Genomic DNA, 20,731 nt, shown 5'->3' on the forward strand with positions numbered 1-20,731 from the left:
CTAAGCATGATCAAATCCTTCTTTTTCTTCATCAATCTTTCTGCTCTCTGCACTCTCCTCATTTTTATCCATTCATAAATCTGTATCATATGAATAACGGACATAAAGTTTAAGCATCAGTTCGGATCATTGGCCACACACACACATAAAAAAGGTGCATGTTGTTCTGTACACAGAGTTCAGTTGTTTATGGATTACTGGGAACAACTAAACCAAATTCAGTCTTGAAAGATGCATGTAGTGACAAGCACACAGCATTTTCTTTCCTGCGGCTGTGACCGAATCCAATTAATAGCAACTATTCCTTGAAATACACAGGGGTGGTGAAATATACCGAATCCAAACTATATATTACATATGACAATATTTGCAGTATATTATTTCAGATCTATGAATGACACAATTTACAGCAGCTCTTAAAATACCATTAGGCTGGATGTTAAGTGTGAGTGGACCATTTTGAATAAAAACAGGGCCAAAAGCATAATGATAATTACACAACTCATATTTCTCAGGAGACCTCATTTAGAAATAACTATACGACAGGGATGGATATAGGCACTGTCTATAAAGGACAGTGTTGACTCATCTGTGTGTGTGTTACAGAGCTGAGAGTGTTTTCTGTGTTTCTCTGCAACCGTGGCCAATTCAACAGATGCTTTCACTCTATGTGCTGGTGATTCTTACGGTTCTCTGCCCAAAGTCAAATGGATGGAGCTAATAATCAAGGCCTTTGTGCCATCTGTAAACTCATTTACAAGAGAGATTTAGAAAATCTGAGAGAGAGAGAGGGAGAGAGAGAGAGAGAGAGAGAGAGAGAGAGAGAGAGAGAGAGCATGAAGGAAAGGAAGAACATCTATAAATTCTTTTTATGTGGGTAATGTTTAATATTTTCAAGCCAGTTGGCATGAAGACCCAAATTGAATTGGTTTCAATATGTATGTCTCACTCTTAAATCTAAACATTACAAATGATGCAGACGAATCAGTAAAAAAACACTACCAGAGACCTTTTATTTCCAAAATCAATTAACAGTAGGTCACGCATTGATTTACTACCTTCATCCTCAGACCATCTTACTGAGTGTGTTTTTGCAGTACCGTGTGAAAGGCACAGGAGTCGTGCGAGGCGAGTGAATGACTGCAGCTCATTGCAGAGTGCGATTCCTATTGTGTGGTTGCTTGGACACTGTTGCCATAGCAACAGGCTCTAGTGCAGTGCAAAAATACAGAGAATGAAATAATAAAGAGACTGTGTGAAAACCCATCCTTTCACTTCATAACAAAGATTTGTCTTAAACTAACAGGGCATAATGATTATGTATGCAAAGACTGGAGGAAGGATTCTCCTTGTATAAATATCTGAACGTCAGTCTGACATCCGTGAGCTCTTAATAGTATCATTATTCATTGAGTGAGTTCTCAAAGTTAAGTGTTTGTCACAAACTCTCACAACAAAGGGGTTTTTCCTGAGGCCAACGATCCACCTTAGCTATGCTAAAGCTAGAAAGCACTGTTTGGCCATTCACTGACACTGGACCAATCCAGGGGTTTTCAAACAGGAGTTCTCTCTTTTTTGAGTCCCTCAGAAAGGGATCATGTATATATCTTATATATATATATATATATATATATATATATATATATATATATATATATATATTATATATATATATTATATATATATATATATATATATATATATATATATATATATATATATATATATATTATATATATATATTATATATATATATATATATATATATATATATATATATATATATATATATATATAATATTTGGGGGTCCTTGGCATCAAAAAGCTTGAAACCTCACGGATTATTCCATGTAAAGCAAGGATGAAATTATGCCGTTAGATTTGTCAAATGTCATGAGTGGGTCAAATGAAGGCACTCGCCACCACTCACTCATGGTAAGAATGCTGAGTGGACTGGATGGCAGATAGGCAACTTCGAATTTAGTTCTTATTTACTAAGCCTATTTACAATTTTACCACAAAATTGAACTCAAACCAACATTAGGTAACATGGATACCAGTTGTGGACGAAGTACAGAAATCAAGTACTTGAGTAAAAGTACAGATACCATTAAAATATTGTTCCAGAAAAAGTACTCATTTTTGGTTTACTTTTGAATTAAATTTTTTGATGAATGCAAGTAAAAAGTACTGATAGATGAAATTTATTCTAGCCAGACAGGTCAGCACTAATAAGATAACATTTCAAACATTGAAACATTTCAAGAGGAATGCTATGCAAATAGTGGGGAAGATGTATGGACATTTAATTTGCCCCTTTACTGCTTTGCCCTTTTACTGAAGACATAATTTCATAATTTCATTGACAATTATCAATACTAAAATTCATAAGTAACTTACTTTTTGTGCAATCAGCACACACATTCAAGCTCCGACGATATCCTTGTTCTTGGCTCATTTTGCCTGGATCGTTGAATCAGTGAGACATTGACTCAAGAACAGCTGCAAATGCATCAGTCCAATTCGATTATTTGTGAACCAATGTAACGTTCATTGGAAAGAATGAACTCGTTCACAAATCGGACATCACTTTTGCGTCTCGAGGGGGGGCAATTTCTTCAGTTCAAAAGGAATGAGATGTTTTTATGTAGTGGGGTAATTATGAATAAGTATTATTCAATATTAAGCTTTAAATGCAGAGAAGTGAAAATAAAAGTTTCCCAAAATGAAAATAGTATGATAAAGTACAGATACTTGAAAAATGTCCTCAGAGCATTATAATCAGTATCTATCAGTGGTGAACATTAACAAAACATTTCTACTTTGTAAGCATCCACCACTGATAAACACTGAACACCCTACCCCACACCTAAACGTAGCCCTCACAGCGCGTGTTATATTAACGATAACGGGTGCCATGTGCGTATAGCGCCGTTTTGTCATATAGCGTTCTATATGACGTTAAAGGATAAGAATGCGTTTGATTATAATGCTATGGTTTATTTTCTGCTGAACAAAAAACATGTTACTCTACACCCTGTCCTCCTCTAAAAGCTAGACAATACATTTAATTGATAAAAAAAAGTTTTAAAATACTGTATAAACATTACATTATTTAAAAAAAAAACAAAAAAACTGTGAGACTCACTGCCTGGACACGCTTTTGACGAAATATGAATATAGATTTAGTACAGATAAGAAAATAGCACTCAAATGCTAAAAGGTTATGCGCGGGTGAAAACACCTCTCAGGTGGATTAAACAGCACAAACACCTGACAGGGCAACCCATGTAACACTGCTTATGATCAGCTTTGAACCATTTAATAAAGTTCTCTCCTGCTTTGCACAGCTTATGGCAAGCACTTTTCACTCTGCCACCTTTCAAATGTGTGACACAAACCAAACTAATCGATAATGAAATTCATAATTATATTTTTACTATAGATTATTTGTTGCGGCCCTACTGTATAATCTTCTGTGGAATTTTCACATTTCATTTTAATTTTTAAAATAACCATTCAACTGCAGCTAACGAAAGCCATACAATCAAAAATGCTTAATGTCACAAAAGCAAACAAAAAATACTACAGTACGTGATGACAATTAAATAGTAATTAGGGCAAGCTGATGGACAAAAATAAAAGCAAGCTGTTGAATGAGTGTGCTCCTGTTTGTCTAGGTGGATATAATTGACCCTCACAGGAGTCTAATGGAAAAACATATAGATATGCAAAATGTTGCATGGGGTATTGGTCGTTATGCAACCATGGCGAAGACTTGTGTTTGTTTCTATGCGCGCCTTTGTAAAGAGGCTGAATAGAATGCAGTGCGATGAGATTTTATAATGTCTCCAGATGGTTGATCTGTATTTGAACAATTCCCAAATGAGAGGCAGTTCTAGAAACATAGTGATGTGAAAGGGAACAAAAGGTGAGTTCAATCTTAAACGTCTTCTATGTTATTAGTTCAGATGGATATTACTAAAAAACAAGTGTCCTACCTGCTCTGCTCATTTCTAAAATCTCCTCCTGGGCAGCGGGAGCACAATGGTCACTTTGTGGACTGTGGTGGGGTGAGTTCATGGTGGACTTACAGTAGTTAGGTGAGCCCAGCTGGGGGGCACGGGGAATATGCTTGTTCTTTTTCTTTGGTAGCTTCTGCTTAGCCATGGCTAGAGAGTAGTACATCCCAAAGTTATTGACAATGACAGGCACAGGCATGGCGATGGTTAGCACACCTGCCAGAGCACACAATGCACCCACCAACATGCCTGACCAAGTCTGAGGATACATGTCTCCATAGCCCAACGTGGTCATAGTCACAACTGCCCACCAGAAGCCAATTGGGATGTTTTTGAAGTGGGTGTGATCGCTGGCACGCGGGTCATTGGGATTGGCACCGATTCGCTCGGCGTAGTAGATCATGGTGGCGAAGATCAGCACTCCAAGAGCAAGAAAGATGATAAGCAGGAGGAACTCATTAGTGCTGGCGCGGAGAGTGTGTCCCAGTACGCGCAGGCCCACGAAGTGTCGCGTCAGCTTGAAGATTCGGAGGATCCGAACGAATCGCACCACTCTGAGGAAACCTAGAACGTCCTTTGCTTCTGAACCAGAAAGCCCACTCAGGCCTACCTCCAGGTAAAATGGCAGGATGGCCACAAAGTCTATGATGTTTAGGGTGTTTTTGATGAATTTCATTTTGTCCGGACAGAAGGTGACACGCATGAGGAACTCAAAGGTGAACCACACCACACACACTCCCTCGATGTAAGTTAGGTAGACCACTGTCTCTGTCTCCAGGTGAAACTTGGTGGTGTTGTCGAGAGCGTTAAAAAATGTGCGATTAACGATGGGGTTGAAGGCCTCGTGTGTCTCCAGGCAGAATGTGGTTATGGACACCAGTATGAAGAAAAGCGAGGCAAATGCCACCCACTGCGGAAGAAAGAGAGAGAGAGAAACAACGGATAAAAAATGAGAAGGGAAAAACACAATGTTGATTTAAAAATTATTTTGTTTGCATCAAAAAATAACTTTCTAATGAGGCAGGTATGTACACAATACCTTCACTGGTTGTGACCACTGTCAGTGATTATCTAAGTGATTTGAATAGCTGTTTTTATTTTTTTTAGCCTAGAGCTGATTTAGACATATTAGTCAAATGTGTCTGATGACACTACCAAAGCGATCACATCATTATCAACATAGTGCAGCTGATTGTTTACTATGGCATCAGCGGCCAATGAGCTTGCTGCTCAATATTCAAATACTTTCCATTGTTTAATGTTAACAGTCTGCAGTGCGCTTTCAGAAACCCTCCAGCTCCACCTGATCTGTATACGGGGGTTATTTCACGTACTGTATGTCTTACATGCTCACAGCAGCAATGTCTGTGAATGTGAATTGGCAGTAGCAAGTCTTTGTACTTTCTTCACAGCAGCAGCAGTGTAGCTGATCTATTCCACCAAGACCAAATACATTAACATTGCCACATCCATTATCATGCCAATCTCACCAAGAGTTCATGGCATTAAATAATATTTAGTCCCCAGCCCAGTCTGTGTGTTTATTGATAGAAATGTTAGCCAGAAAACACATTCCAACGCTGTGCCACTGTGATTTTCATATACAAGTTGGAAACAATGTAAAACCAGTGATGATTCAACTAAGCTAGCCGTGATTTCAGGAGATAGGGGCTTTCAAAGATGCTTTAGAAGTGTTGTGATGAGCACAATGAAGGAACAATAAAGAAACAAACTCCGTCTGCAGCTCATGGGAACTGAATCCCTTTAATTTTCTCTCACACCCGCTCGGTTGTTCACTCAATATATTATACAGCAATATGCCATGTCATTGTTTCTTTGTTTTATTTAATCTTTTTGCCCTAATAGTACCTCAGCTAAAAAAAGATGGACTGTTACTCCAATACCCTTCCCTGAAATGATGGTGAACTGAGCTTACAAAATGCTATTATAAAAATTGCATTTGTTTTTTTATGCCCAAATAAATTTCTCAGTCATTAAAGGAAATTTTGACCATGCAAATTTGATTTTTACTGTTAAAAATTACCTGAAAGAATATATCCTCAAGCTGCCTTCTCAAAAAATGTTTCATTTTCACCGCATATCAATTATATAGTATATTTGAAGCACAATGAGTTCTCCGCCTGTTAGCGTGTCCTTTCATTTTTTTTTACAGGTGAGAAGAATAGTCCGCATAACATGGCCTTGTGCAAACCTCCTACAGCAAGTCCCACGCATAAAGTCTTACACCAAGACCACATGCTTGAGCAACACGTCCAATCTCAGAGGTGAAACACAATGCAGCAATACCACAGCTCAGCAGAAGGATCTCAGTGACAGGTGTAATAGTCCAGTGCACAGCAGCAGACAAAAATAAGAGGCAAAACTATAGCCCTAATAATGACCTTTGACCCATGATTTACCTTAGCCAAGTAACAAAGCTCAATCTTATGTTGGACATGTTTTCTAAAAAAATTTATTTGAATTTGCTTGCATTATAAATTAGTCCATAATGTCATTGGTAATTTCACACATCTGGCTGTAGTTTCCATGAAATTAAGTGAATTTTAATAATCAATATATATTTTATATATCATTTTATTTGAAGAAATTATTCTTTTTATTTGCCATGGACAAATATCTATCTTAAATAAATGTCGTTCTATTTATCAAAGATAAGAAAAATAAGAAAAATAAAACCTTCACATAATCAAATCACAATTTCTGAATTTGTCATTTAAAGTTATAATTCATCAACACAATGCCCATTAAAACATTACCAAATCAATTTCTGTAGGGCTGCAGGTGGCTGAATCCCAATGACCAGTTCATGTCCATGCTGAATGGCTTTGTCAAGGCTCAATTCTTGCACCACTCCTATTCAACCTGTACACTACAGCCCCATTGACTCCCTGCATTGATGAAGTAAACAGTTGGATGTACCAAAACGTTCATCAGCTAAACAAAGACAAAACTAAAGTTGGAAAACTTGGAAACAAAGATGAAGTTCTCAAGGTGAATGCATAACTTCACTCCAGGGGTCAAACAGAAACAACAGAAATCTTGGTGTGTCTCTAGTCAGACCTTAGTTTCAGTAGTCATGTCAAACTAAGCAATAACTAAATCAGCATACTATCATCTGAAAAATATTTTAAGAATTAGATGCTTTGTTTCCATTCAAGACTTAGACAAACTTGTGCATGCTTTTATCACCAGCAAGGTGGATTATTGTAACGGACTCCTCACTGGCCTTCCTAAAAAGCCTTCCATGAGACAGTTGCAGCTCATACAGAAGAATGCTGCTGCCAGTATTCTGAGCAGGACCAGAAAATGGAGATGGACATCACTGCAGAACATGAAATCCGAACCTTACATATACCTAAACCTACCCATCTCCGCCCCCTGATCCCTAACCCCACCCCTAATCCTACCCATCTCCACCCCTTGCTGGTATAAATCGTTCAATGGGCTAGGACCTCAATATATCGCAGATATGCTCACTGAATATAAACCCATCACTCAGATCATTAGGCTTACATCAGCTAGAAATACCAAGGGTTCACTCAAAGCATGGAGAGTCTGCTTTTAGCTATTATGGCAGTCACAGCTGGAACCAGCTTTCAGGAGATCAGATGTGCTCCTACAGTAGTCACATTCAAATCCAGACTCAAAACACATCTGTTTAGCTGTGCATTTACTGAATGAGCACTGTGCCACTGTTCGTCCGACTGTTTGTACTGTATTTTATTTATTATTTTAAACTGATTTAATTTTTCTTATTTATTTTGATTATTTTAATTTCCTCTATCTAAAGCACTTTGAATTACCATTGTGAATGAAATGTCCTATATAAATAAACTTGCCTTGCCTTGCCTTTGTCAGCACAATTGTTTACCCGTGACATTGATTATTTTCTCCTTATTCAAACAGATGAATTACCCCTGTTGGACTGTTTAGGTTGAGAATCATGTTACTCCACTGACTGTCATCAAAAGAATAAAGACTAGTTATTTGAAACTCTCCCCTCCCGGTCAGTTGCTCTAACTCAAAAAAAAAAAAAAAAAATCACACAATGAACAGATTGTGTCTTATTAAAATGCTGAACACTACAGTACGTTGAACACTCAGGGCCAGATGTACGTACATTTGCGAACGCAGTGTTAATAGCGCCATGGCCAAGACGCAGAAAGTGCTTGATGTAAAACTGCGGTGTGCGTGTTGTGTATCCAACCTGCAGTTAGCTACCGTAAGCTATAGTGGGTGGGGATCCATTCATTGTGTTTTAAATGGGCCTCCAATCACTGCTGATGCTATGACTGTTTGAAATGATCCTGTTATTGGCATGTGAATGCCAATAATTGTAATTTATAGCGAGGAGTTTAACAACTACTGGAATGGAATGTGAATGCTGAGTCAGAGATTTGATTTCCTCTTAGATTTCTTCCGGTAACTGTAATATTGCGTAGCTGCTTAATCTGTAACGTTTAATGATTTTGTTTTCACTCAACTGAAAAAGTGTGATTCTTGTGGCAAAAGTCTTTTCAGCTCGTCTTACTCGGATTACTGCTGCCATTTCACCAGGAGGCATATGCCAGGAAATGCTTCTTAAATTACACCTGCTTTTAAGAGACAGAGAATTTTCAGCGTAAAATAGAGGCACGCTTTCACCGGCTTTTTCTGTACACAACGCAATACATAATAAGGCGCAGTTTTTAAGACGTTTCCCCTCCCATCTCTACTGTATGTGAGACTCCAAATTTCCCCTTGACCATCCCATGAATGCATGCACGACACGAAAAGAGCATTTTGCCATTTTTAGTTCCCACAACAGGCAGTCTCAGTCTTTCATTCCGGTGCATCCCATTTGTACATACTTCGTCATGGTTTTATGCGCACTTTGCGAAACGAATACGCCTGAAGTGGGCGCAAAAGCATTAGTACATCTGGCCCTCTGACTGCATTTTTTTTTTTTACATATAAAATGTGAACTTCTTAAAAGGTAACTAAACTCATGGTCAGAGCCTGACTCCACCCACTGGCAATATTTGAAAAATGCTGTAAAAATGGGCAGAGCCCAGTGGAGGGGGGGCATGCATCTGAGACCCATCTTTCTGAAGGCAAGGGCGTGGTTAGCTGGTACTCTCTGATTTCACAGAGTACCACAACTTCCAATAGGAAAATGCATCTGCAGTAGCCCCCGTTCAACCTGAAGAGGGCAACACTCAGACGTTTTTATACCATATATTGTAGAATTAAAACCCTTTAAACACAAATTTACAAAAAACACATACTATCAATGAACAACATTAAAAATGTCCCAGTATTACTTCATTCAGGCAAATGGCAAAGTTGTTGTTTTCTTCAGTAAAAAAAAACATTCAGCCCACATGAACCAAGCTGTTAATTTATTGCTAATAAATATGTAAGTTAAAAGCACTTAAATAAACATACATTGGAGTAATACAATTACATTCAGATTTTGCAGACAAAGAAGATGTGCATAAAAGATTAGATGAAAAGTGCAAAAGATCAAAAGTTTTTCTGCAGCACTGCATGGCAAAATGATGAGGGTGCAAGAGGAAGAGACAGTGAAAGAGAAGGAAAGAGGCTCATTCAAGTGTCTCAGAAATAGCACAAAATCCTCCCCCTTCTCCCATCACCTCTTACTCTCATTCTCTGGTTATACCTCTCTTCTGAAGATGAAAGCTTGTCACGTTCTCTTATGTAACCAAACACTGCCTAACACAGTGCACCCACATTTGGGACTACGACTGTATTCGTATATTCATGTGTTTTGCGTCTGTGGGGAGGGGCCAGGCTATTGGGTTTTTCGTTTATGGCTGTGAGTTTTGCGGCTGCTGTGCTTTCCTTTTTGGACAATAATGCCCCACAGGGGCTTGATAGAAAAGACAGATTCCGGATTAATTCCTGTCTGTTTATGGCCGTCTATTAATTATAAAGGAGCTGGTGGCAAAGCTGGTTTCTTTCTACATACGTGACTGTTTACATATGTGACTGTTTCCATTTGCCGTTCCATCTTTTCTGGCTATTTTATTATTAAAATATACAATACATATTCTGAGTAAATGAACAGTGTTCCAAGAGGGTTTACAGGACACCAACATCACTGGGACTTTTTTAGTCCTTTCTCCTTTCATCAGAAATCGCATACTAGTAGGTACTGTGTGTAGTATGAATGTAATGCACAGAGATAGATAGCCTACATGCCTGGATGTCGCACTTTAAATCCTACCAGTTGGCTTTCAGCATGCACTTATTATCAATTCATCAAACATACTTTTTTAATGTTGGGGCATTCTGAAGCCCCCATTAATTCCTGAAGCTCATTAAAGGTGCTCTAAGCAATGTCGGGTGACGTGACTTCTTGTTTATGTTGAAAGTATTTTCAAACCCCACCCCCCAAGGCCTTCTTGTCAATTATTGGCTGGAACAGTTTGCTATGTTTCGTGGAGCGGGCTGCCGCAGTTTGTTTTTGTTGCCATTTGTCGAGCCTGGGTTGTCTGCATAGACCGTGTTTTTTTACAGTGTGTTTTGGGGACAGGCAGCTAGCGGATAGTGAGGAGATGTTTGCTATATGTGACAAAAAATATTTAGGCCTGAAAAACGTGCAATAACGCTTAGAGCACCTTTAAGCTTTAGACAAAACTATAGGTTTCTTCTAGGAAAATGCATTTTTATGCATCATTTAAATCTTTATCTCCACTTTTGTATTTATGCCAAATTCAGTCTCAAACTCTTTCTTAAATCACATGTCTATCAGTTAATATTGCATTAGCAAGGACAGCCTTTTCAAGCTTCAAATCACATTTCTCTAAATTATGTATGCTAAATATTTTAACATAAAATAAAAAAACACTCACAGGCAAGTCATAAAAGTCTGTGGGCCACATTAACACAAACTTCCTCGTGTATGTGTTTAGCAATCTTAACACTGAATCCACCCAGCAAAATTCATTTAGCTTGAAGTAATTCATAAATACAGTATATTACACTCAAGCCTCAGATTGCCCAGCTTGCCTGGTCAGTGAAGATGGCATGCACAGATAGAAGGAGGGAGTGTACATTACACTGTTATATACCATTAATGTACAATGAAGTTCCTCTACTCAGAGCAGAAATAAGTGGCCCTCTCCACTGATGGGAGATTAATGGGGAAGATGGCGCTGGCCATTCCTGAAGGAGCAAGAGGTAGCAATTCATCTCTTCAAATATTTAGCAATTCATTTAAATATTTAAGAAAGGCTGACCTTTTTAACATGGTCCATTGCACGTGTTAGATTTTCCACTAATTTAATAACCAATTACTTGACCTCATAATGAACTAACTGTAGACAAGAAGCCGGAGGTAGATACAAGAACTAACAGCAGTTAATTTAAACATACTCAATCACAAACCTCAACTGTACATTTTATACAGCCTTAAATGCTGCCAATATAGCTCAGCCTCTTCTACACTCTTTTAGTCACAGGCAACACCCAAACCAACACTTCGCTCTCAAAATGTAAACACAGCCTCTACGTTGGCTTCCCATCTCAACCTTATTTGCTACTGACACTCTTTCATCTGGTTTGTTGGGTTCTCTGTCGAGAGGTTCTCTCGTATTGCGTAGGATAGCTTATGCTACGGGAAAGATTCACCATTTCGAGATATTGAAGCCCAAAACATTTTCCTTATTTTTTGTATTCATTGTCAGCGCAGTGCAGCAGCTAGCAGACCTAGAAAGGGCTGTCACTCCGCCCTTCGCAAGAAAAAGTGCCACTCCCAAAGGCCTCCGGGGTCCTGTGGCCCTCCCTCGAGCTTCACCTTCGCCTTCTCCGCAACCACCAGCTACGGCCCTCGCTGTCATTGCGTCGGACGAGGAGGAGGCAGAGGGTGATGCCACTAAAGGCAGCTGTTCTATCAGGTCATTTCACTATCGGCTCTGCCAGCATCCGATAGCGAAAGCGACACTAACCTCCTCTGCCCTGTCAGAGCGCTGAAGGTTTACATTGCGCCCCTTTCAGGCGCTCAGAGCAGCTTTTTGTTTCGTTTGGGGGGGCGCACCAAGGGTCTCGCCACCTCGAAATAGAGTCTGTACAGATTGATGGTGGACATTTGCGTCTGCTGTTTATGCGTCAAAAGATCTGCAGTGCCCTTTGGGCATCAGGGCTCATTCAACTAGAGGCAAAGCCTCATCGTGGGCATGGTCCAGCGGAATTTCTATTCATGACATTTGTACTGCGGCAGGCTGGGCCTCTCCGTCTACATTTGTGAGGTTTTATAACCTGGAAGTTCCCGCCTTGCAGGCTAAACTTTTGTTAGTCTAATAGTGTGTATGATCTGCCCGCATTTCTGCGTGCAGGCTACTATCACGTGACTAAGATCTTCTGGTTGAGCCGCACTATAATGGGCCGTTATGTCGGCCCGCTATGCTGGCCTATTTTTCCAGTTATCTTGTTGTAGCGTAGGCTAACTTACGCAATACAAGAGAATGTCTTTGTAAGAGAACGTATCGGTTACCTAACGTAACCTCGGTTTTCTCTAGAAGAATGAGAATTGTGTAGCCTGCCCTGCTCATGCCATGAGCGACTTTCGCTTCAGTCAATGAAAACCAGAGAAAAAGCGTCCAAGCCCTGCTTATATATGCTAAGCAACGCACATACTGGTGGGCTATGATGCTGTGAAGGCGCGAGCACCCTTCATTGGACGTGACGTGACGTTGGGCACATTGGCAGGCTGCTGCAGTTCCAGCGGGGCAGCCTATGAGCATGCTAGACAGCCTGCTCTAGGTCTGCTAGCTGCTGCACTGCGTTGACAATGAATACAAAAATTAAGGATACGTTTTTGGCTTCAATATCTCGAAAAGAATCTTTCCCGTAGTGTAAGCTAACTGACCCAATACTGTGTATTCTGTATGTGTTGGGTTTTCTGTGTTCATGGCTAGCAGCAGAGCGGCTCACAAGACACTTAACATTTTTTAAAAAGCACTACTGTATGATATGTACATGGTTAAAGGTGAAATTTCTACATCAATCAGTATTTAAATCCATTAGTTTGAGTGGTCTGGTGGGTGTGACAGAACACTGACTCAACCAATAGCATGAATTTGGGGTAGGACTTATTTGAATGGGGTGAAATTATCATTTATGCTGCCTCTGATACTAGGGCGTTAAGTGAATCAGATGCTTGCTTTGGTACACCTAAAGATGCAGCATTGCGTCTTTACAGAGTTTGATTTGTAAATGTGTAAAGAAGATGCATGTTCTTGCTCATTGTATGCAGTACACAGAGGCGCACACCCTGTCTTTTTAAAAGCTCTGGATATTGATCCAAGAGTAAAATCCATTGCTACTAAGTGCAAATGTGTTTTGTCGTTTTAAAAGCAAGCAAACAGAAGCAGGATGCTACTTATCACAATATAATTTGTCTCAGTCTGCGAAAAAACATGATTTTGACATGATTTATTGTAATTCCTGATTAACTGGCTGCATGTTATTTGTGACTGTATGTAAAAAATTTAAAGGGGCTTCTCAAATCTCTCACATTGGCATGCTTTGTGCATTTGCATAAAAGAAAGAAGAAAAAAACAGTGGAAGGGTTTGAAACATGTTAATTTAATTTTTTTAATTTAATTTTTTTGCAATTCTGCTCAGTGTCACTAGTGGCAGAAAATACATTTTACCTCGAAGCTTACTGACAGAGTTTTACTGGTGTGGAAGTAATAAAGGCTGTGTACTTCAGTATACACAATCCAAAATTAACATCTGTAAACAGATTCATGAAGTCGGTCAGTCAATTAACCAGTTAAATAGCTTCATTCATCATGTATGTGTTTGTTCATGTTATCACCATTAGATCTTAAATGACAACAGCATAGTCCAATGATTATTAATGGAGCAACTCATATTAACACAACTGAGCACACATCAATTTCTAAATAGCCCACCTGCCATCAACTCAGTGCAGAAAACACTGGTCCACCACAGCAAACAGTAGGGGTGGAATCGATTCACACATGAGTCGCGATTAAATCTACTACCGATTCGAACCGATTCACAAATAAATAAATAAAAGATTTTCTAAATGTTTGTTATTAACATGATGTTGTCAGAACAAAGAAAGTGGCAGTCAACTGCGAGAACATTGCAGCAGTTGCAGTTTAGAGAATGCACAGGCTTACAATGGGGGAAGCATGAATGAAGCAACAACTTGACAATTAACTGTTCCTATAGACCCTTTTTGCGCCGACGTCACAGTGAGTTACGTCACGGCGCTAGCTGGAGGCAAAACAAAGTAAAAACTGGAGGCGGCCAATACAAAACAGCACAGATTCGGCTACATAACAAGGAGCTTAAATACTTGTTACTATTATTAAATGTCATCTTGTTGTGTTGTTTGGCGCAAGAATTGATGAAAAATGAATATGCTGTATCTGGAACTTTTATTTCTAGAAAATATTCACAATCACATCATTAAAATCGCCCTGTAATGTCACTCTTTACATTGTCGTGGTCTCGGCGCTGGCTCGGCAGAACTGCAGATCGTACACACAAGTTGGACAGGACCATATAGGCATCTAAAGATTTATACGCCCTCAGTTTCTATTTACAATCGGTTTCTCTATAAGGTAGGTGTAGAAGTCAGGCCACTCAACCGAGGTAACGTACGTTAATCCTGTCAGATCATCCATGCATTGAGTGAGCATGTAGGCGGCTACAGGTCGGCCAATCTGGTTCCGTCCGTTAAAAATAACTTTTGGCCTGGACCTGGACACTGAGTGACCTTACACATTAAGATAAAATCGTATTTTTTCCAGTCATTGTTAAAAAACAAGCTAACAATCCTTGCTAACTAGCGTTAGCAGGCCAGAGGGATCTTTCTGCCTCCACCTAAGCTCCACCCACAAAAAAACGTCACCATGTTTACCAACTGAAAATGGGTCTATATCAATATCTTAATAAAAAGAGAAATGCCATTGTTGGGTGACGTCACTTCTTTGCACAGCCAAGCCTTTCAAAGCCTTTCTTTTGCCTGATGACTTGGACAATCGGTGATCGTATGCTCCAGTCTGCCTCGCTGCCTACCGTCCTGTGTGTTTGTTTGCTCCAAGGCTGTATGCTCCGTCTCAAGTCAACCTTTTAGCTTCATATTTCTTTCTGTTTCTAACCATCATTTATAGTTGTTAACCACTACATCTTACCCAACATCTCAGATTAACCTTACACCGCTAGCTTCCGTTGTTGTTACCAAAACACACTAGTAACTCGCTAGCCTGTTAATGCGCCACCCTTGCACTCATTTATTTATTTATAATAATAATAGATTTCAACGCATTCTCATCCCAAGGTGTCAACTGACAATTTTGACCATATCCTCGTATGTCCTCGGGGCCCAGGATTTTATTTGAATATTTATTTGCACATGTCTCCTACTTTTCTGTCATCTGTTTACTATCAGAGTGATGCTGGATTCTTGAAAGAATCACTTTAGAATCAGTTCTTTACGTGGACAGGTCGAAACTAAATTGGTTTATGATTCAGTTTGAATCAATGAGGACACCAATTTACGCACTGAATTGTTTGGAGCAATTTTTCAAATAATGATCAGACACTTAAGAAGAATGGAAAGAAGGTCTTCATGGAGTTCAATGTTGTGAATGTGAAAAAGTCTGTGCAGGTAAAGACATTTTCTTTCTAGGAGAATCATACACTAATACTACATGAAAACACTAAAAGACTAATTTTGGGCTATGCTCCTTGGAGTACCAAGCAAGTTCATTTGAATGAGTTGCATATTACCTTGTCTAATTTTCTCCCTAGACGATTTTGTGAGACTACTAGAAAAACTACCTGGCAGAAATGTAGAGCGATCCTCCATGCCGTCTATAGATTACCCTGAATTCAACACAGCATGACTTCATCAGCTTTACATTATCTCTTCTCTGTATTCAGATAAAACGCTGTTGCTGGACTATTTTGGTTGAAAATATAACCTTACTTATTGACTGTGGAAAACAGACAGCTGGCTCTGCCTCAATAAAGCACACAACACTGTGGTCGACAGTGGTCTGACTAATCTGCAAAGGAAGCATAAAGTCCATTAAAGCGAAAGGTATCAGTTATTTTGTCTTGTTTACACAAATGTCTTTCTGATATAATAGCCACCCCTCAATAGCCATTAAAGCATTAATTTCTGTGAGGCAGACAGGTGGTAGATTCTGAATGACAAATTCATGCACTGTTGAACGGCATTGTCAGCACAAATGTTTTCCTGTGATATTTATTGATTATTTAAACAGAGGTATTACCCCTGCTGGACAGGTTGGGTTAAGAATCATGTTAACTCATTGTTTACTGTACTCACAGAAACAAAGGTAGAAACTCTCTCTAAACAACAAACAGTGGTCTGACTAATAGAGTGCATTTTAAAAAAGAAAAGTATGTCAGCTCTTCCTGTTTTCACAGAGAAGCTGCCACGTCTCTTGCAGTGAAACTGCTTCTCCAGCCCCTCCTGCAGTAGACTACTTTATACCCCAAGCTCTCACTGTGTGCTTTGTTTTAAGCACCGATTAATATGTTGTTCTATTCTGGGATCTCCCTTCAGGATAAAACAGGATTTTAAATCTACCATGAATTAAATGGCTAAATTCTAAATGAACACTGCTATAGACAAACTGTTTAAAAATGAACTTTTTTCTTATTTGAAAATGTAATATTTAAAGTGCAGATTTTAGGCAAAGTTCAAGTTACCTCAATAAACACATTTGCTTGTTTGAGAGAACCTTTTGTCAGTAAAAAAATGTTTCTACAATATACTTTAAAGGTATGAAAAATGAACTTTTTTCTTATTTGAAAATGTAATATTTAAAGTGCAGATTTTAGGCAAAGTTCAAGTTACCTTAATAAACACATTTGCTTGTTTGAGAGAACCTTTTGTCAGTAAAAAAATATTTCTACAAGATACTTTAAAGGGGATAAAATTCGTCATTCCAAACCTGTAGAACTTCTGTTGGACTCAGTGGAATTCAGGGATTGGGAAACCTCTTTCAGTCCTGTTTCATTTTTTCATGCTGCCTTATAAAATAATACATATTACATACAGTAAATCACTTAAGTTCATCAAATATTTGATGACAGCTCAGTTTGACAATTTGACATCTTTTTATAACTGAAAAAAACAGTGCACGTTCATGGGAGTACCACGACGCATGTGACCTCGAGTGAGTCTACCTCTGCTTGTAGATCATATGGTGCTTTCGTGAACACGCGGAGGAGACTGATATAGAGAAGACATGATTGAATAAAGTCGATATTTTGTTTTTTTTGGTGCACAAAAAGTATTCTCGTCACTTCATAAAATTAAGTTTGAACCACTGTAGTCGCATGGACTATTTTAACAATGTCTTTCCTACCTTTTGGGGCCTTTAGAATGTTAATGAAATCATAGGAGACCTCCTTGAGCAATCCGATTTCATCAAACATATCTTAATTTGTGTTCTCAAGATGAATGAAGGTCTTAAGGGTTTGGAACGACATGAGGGTGAGTAATTAATGACAAAATTTATTTTGGGGCGAACTAACCCTTTTCCATGCATTTCCACCTGCCTTGAGCAAAATCCACCATAAAACCAGGACTCTTTGCATTTGGGTGCCCCAGTTTGAGCATCTATCACCAAATTCTCATGGCTCATGGTATCAAGGCTATTCACAGTTGCTGGGTCTCTAGAGTCACTGCCCTGCAGCTTTTTAAAAGGGTGTCCTGCTCTACTTACTGCTCATAGACAGAACTGGGAGCGATGGGGCGGGGTATAGTAGTCAGAAATAAAGGGTGCCCTAAAAATTAGGGGGAATGGGACAGCAGGATTTACATATTACAGTAAATGCTCTGCTATGTGTGTGTATGTGTGTGTAATGTGCATTTTGGCTACAGATAAGGAGTACCTTACTCTCCCTTTCTCAGCAGATCATTTTCAGTGGAAAGAGCCGGAGGTTGAACATGCATGCTGTGTCAAGCTTCCTCACTCTCTCCGGTAATTAAGGGGGTCTGGGCTCTGCTCTGCTACTGCAGTCTAATTAACGTTAATCACTGTAGGCTTCCTCTGGGGTTGACTTCTGTTCTGCATTTATACAGCTAGAATCTGTGCAAGTCTCACTCCAAGGTTTCGGATGAGAGAAGGGTTAGACATCTCACAAAAGTAGGTCTTTCTTATCACTAGCCTTGACCCCTAATAATTCCATGGCTGCTGGTGCTAATGTCAGATGTCTTTTAATAAGAGAAAAACTTGAACTGTTCCATAATAATGAAAATGAGCATGTAAACAAATGATTCACTAAGAGAGACAGAGATGGGAATAAATTCAAAGGAAAAAAGAAATAAATGTGCCTGTGGCCACAAGGCAGATAGAAAAGTTTTCTATTAAAAAAACATGAATTCAGGGATTGGGAAACCTCTTTCAGTCCTGTTTCAATTTTTAATGCTGTCTTATATTACATAAAAAAAATACATATTACATAAATCACTTACGTGTATGTGCCAAAATGCTCTACGTTCCCAATTTCTTACTCTATCTCGAAATATTCCAGCACTTACCCACCTTATTTTTCAAAGCCGAGGAAAGCTACTTCCTGTAAGCTAAGTTCTGTAAAACTAAATGCGCATACAGTGTATTTACTCTAAAATAACCTGATAACAAATATCAGTTTGCAACATCATGTTTTGTACAGCTAAAATAACTGGAAGTGGCTGACCCCAAAAGCCTTGCACATTCAAGTTAAAAATGGTCACGGCCATTCTTATGTTAAAAATAAGGTGGGCAGAACTGACAATGTCAGTAAACATTTCGATCAGAGGAGATCCCAGCATTGCATTTTAAGGAGTTTTTTTGTCCTGAAAGATAGCAGAGATAATTTAATTTTAGCTTGCATGTTCAATTTAAAAGCTGGATCAGGCACCAGTCAAAGACTCTTTCCATTTAAATCACAGCCATGCTTAATGGTTTAGCATAAAATAACAACAAATAACACTCAGAGAGTGACCTGTTATACCTGATCACTCTCCAATCTTCTGGAGCCCTGGTACCCACAGTCTGCAAACACACAGCAAAGCACACACAGCTGGAGTGTGTAACCTGGCCTGAACAAAAACACCCAGTTTATTATAACAGATGGTACACCTGACTTGTAATGTGTGTCCAAACAGTACAGTGCATGATTGTGCACATTATTAATTACGTAAAGAAAAAAAAACCATTGTCACTTGATTTCATGAGTTTAATCTTTTAAAATGAAAATGTTTACTTGTGGATTATTCTCAAACACATATGTGCAGTTTTTTTTAATTTTTGATATTTTTGTTAAAAAAGAAAAGAAAAAATGACTCATGAAAGTGTTTGGCCCTCTTAAATTTTCATTTGTGGCCCATGCAAGAACATAATAGCCCTGTCTCTTTGATAAATATTATAATTATTGAAAGTCATGAAAACAGATTTTATCTGGTCAGCTGTCAGTTCGGTTTACTCTTCCAAATGATTCTTAACCCCCCTTCTAATATCACTATGGCAAACAAGATCAATTTAATTAGCATCATTTAGAAGTTATTTATATAAATATAAATATTCATACACATACAGTATCCTTTTAAACATTTCTCCTTTAAGAACTGATACCCATTAAAGCCTGTCACTGTACATTCAAATGACACTATTAGAAAAAGAAAAGCATCTAACAACTTGTTTTGTTTGTAATTAGGCTGTTTCGAGATTTGCCAAGGGGCGGGTAGGACAGACAGTATTGTTGTGATTTAGTTTGGAGAGGAAAGTGCTTTCTGCTCAGTGTTTATGACAGTATCTGAACAGTGGGTGAGCGGGTCAGGGCTGGAGGGAGTCAGGGTGTTGAGGTAAAGGTGATAATGTGTGAATCCTCCCTCTCTGCAGGTAAAGAAAAAAGATTCGGAGATGGGAGATCATGTGATCTTACAGTGACAACAAACTCAAGGCCAGGACAAAACAGAGGACTGAAAAAGACACTTGGAGTTGTCTTAATGCTTCTTTAAATGTAAGATTGTCTGTACATAGCAACAAAGAAAAAACAGACAGACTTCTCTCTAGTGACATACACAGGACTTCCCCAATCATTTAGTCTACTTTAGTCCGAAAACCAGTTCCCCTCCAGAATTGACTGCAAACTTCCATTTCTAGTTCTCTTTGAGTAACACCCACGTCATAAAGTCCAATAATCAACCAATGGATAGAACCAAGTCCTCGCTCCATTTCTTTTCCAATAATCTGTTACACGTGGATGTACGCCACATACAGAAGCAAACATGTCACTATTTCTGTTTTATTGCGACTTTATTTCCCATATGCAAGACACAGTATCGGATTCTTGTTCCCTATGTCAGTCACTACAATGTAGGTCATGACTGACCAATAGGAATCTCGCTAGAGAGGCCAATCTACTTTGAGTGAAACTGAAACTGCAATCATTTGCATCAGCTGCGCAGCCTCGTTAGCGCGTGTATATAACAAGCAGATGCTCCAATTGCACTTCTGCTTTTTGCTTCGGAGCTAAGCACAGAGTGAGGCCACGTTTACACAAAGCCGGGTATTTAGCGAAACGAATATTTTCCCCCTCTCCGTTTTCAAAAATAACATCGTTCACACACCCGCATAAATACGCCGTCGAGCGCCATCATAACTATGCCAAACCTATTG

The 20,731-nt window shown here is 38.9% G+C and overlaps 1 protein-coding gene across 4 annotated transcripts in view; it reads right to left on the bottom strand.

Moving 5' to 3' along the window:
- Positions 1-20,731, bottom strand: part of kcnc1a (potassium voltage-gated channel, Shaw-related subfamily, member 1a) — a 40,866-nt gene that overhangs the window by 14,353 nt on the left and 5,782 nt on the right. For all 4 annotated transcript variants that reach the window (XM_039657051.2, XM_039657053.2, XM_039657052.2 and 1 more), the window contains exon 2: positions 4,002-4,932. In XM_039657051.2, the coding sequence (XP_039512985.1) occupies positions 4,002-4,932 (931 nt within the window). The remainder of the gene's footprint in view (positions 1-4,001; positions 4,933-20,731) is intronic.

This window comes from Pimephales promelas, chromosome 1, assembly GCF_988280905.1.
Source record: "Pimephales promelas chromosome 1, fPimPro1.hap1.1, whole genome shotgun sequence".
NCBI lineage: Eukaryota > Metazoa > Chordata > Actinopteri > Cypriniformes > Leuciscidae > Pimephales > Pimephales promelas.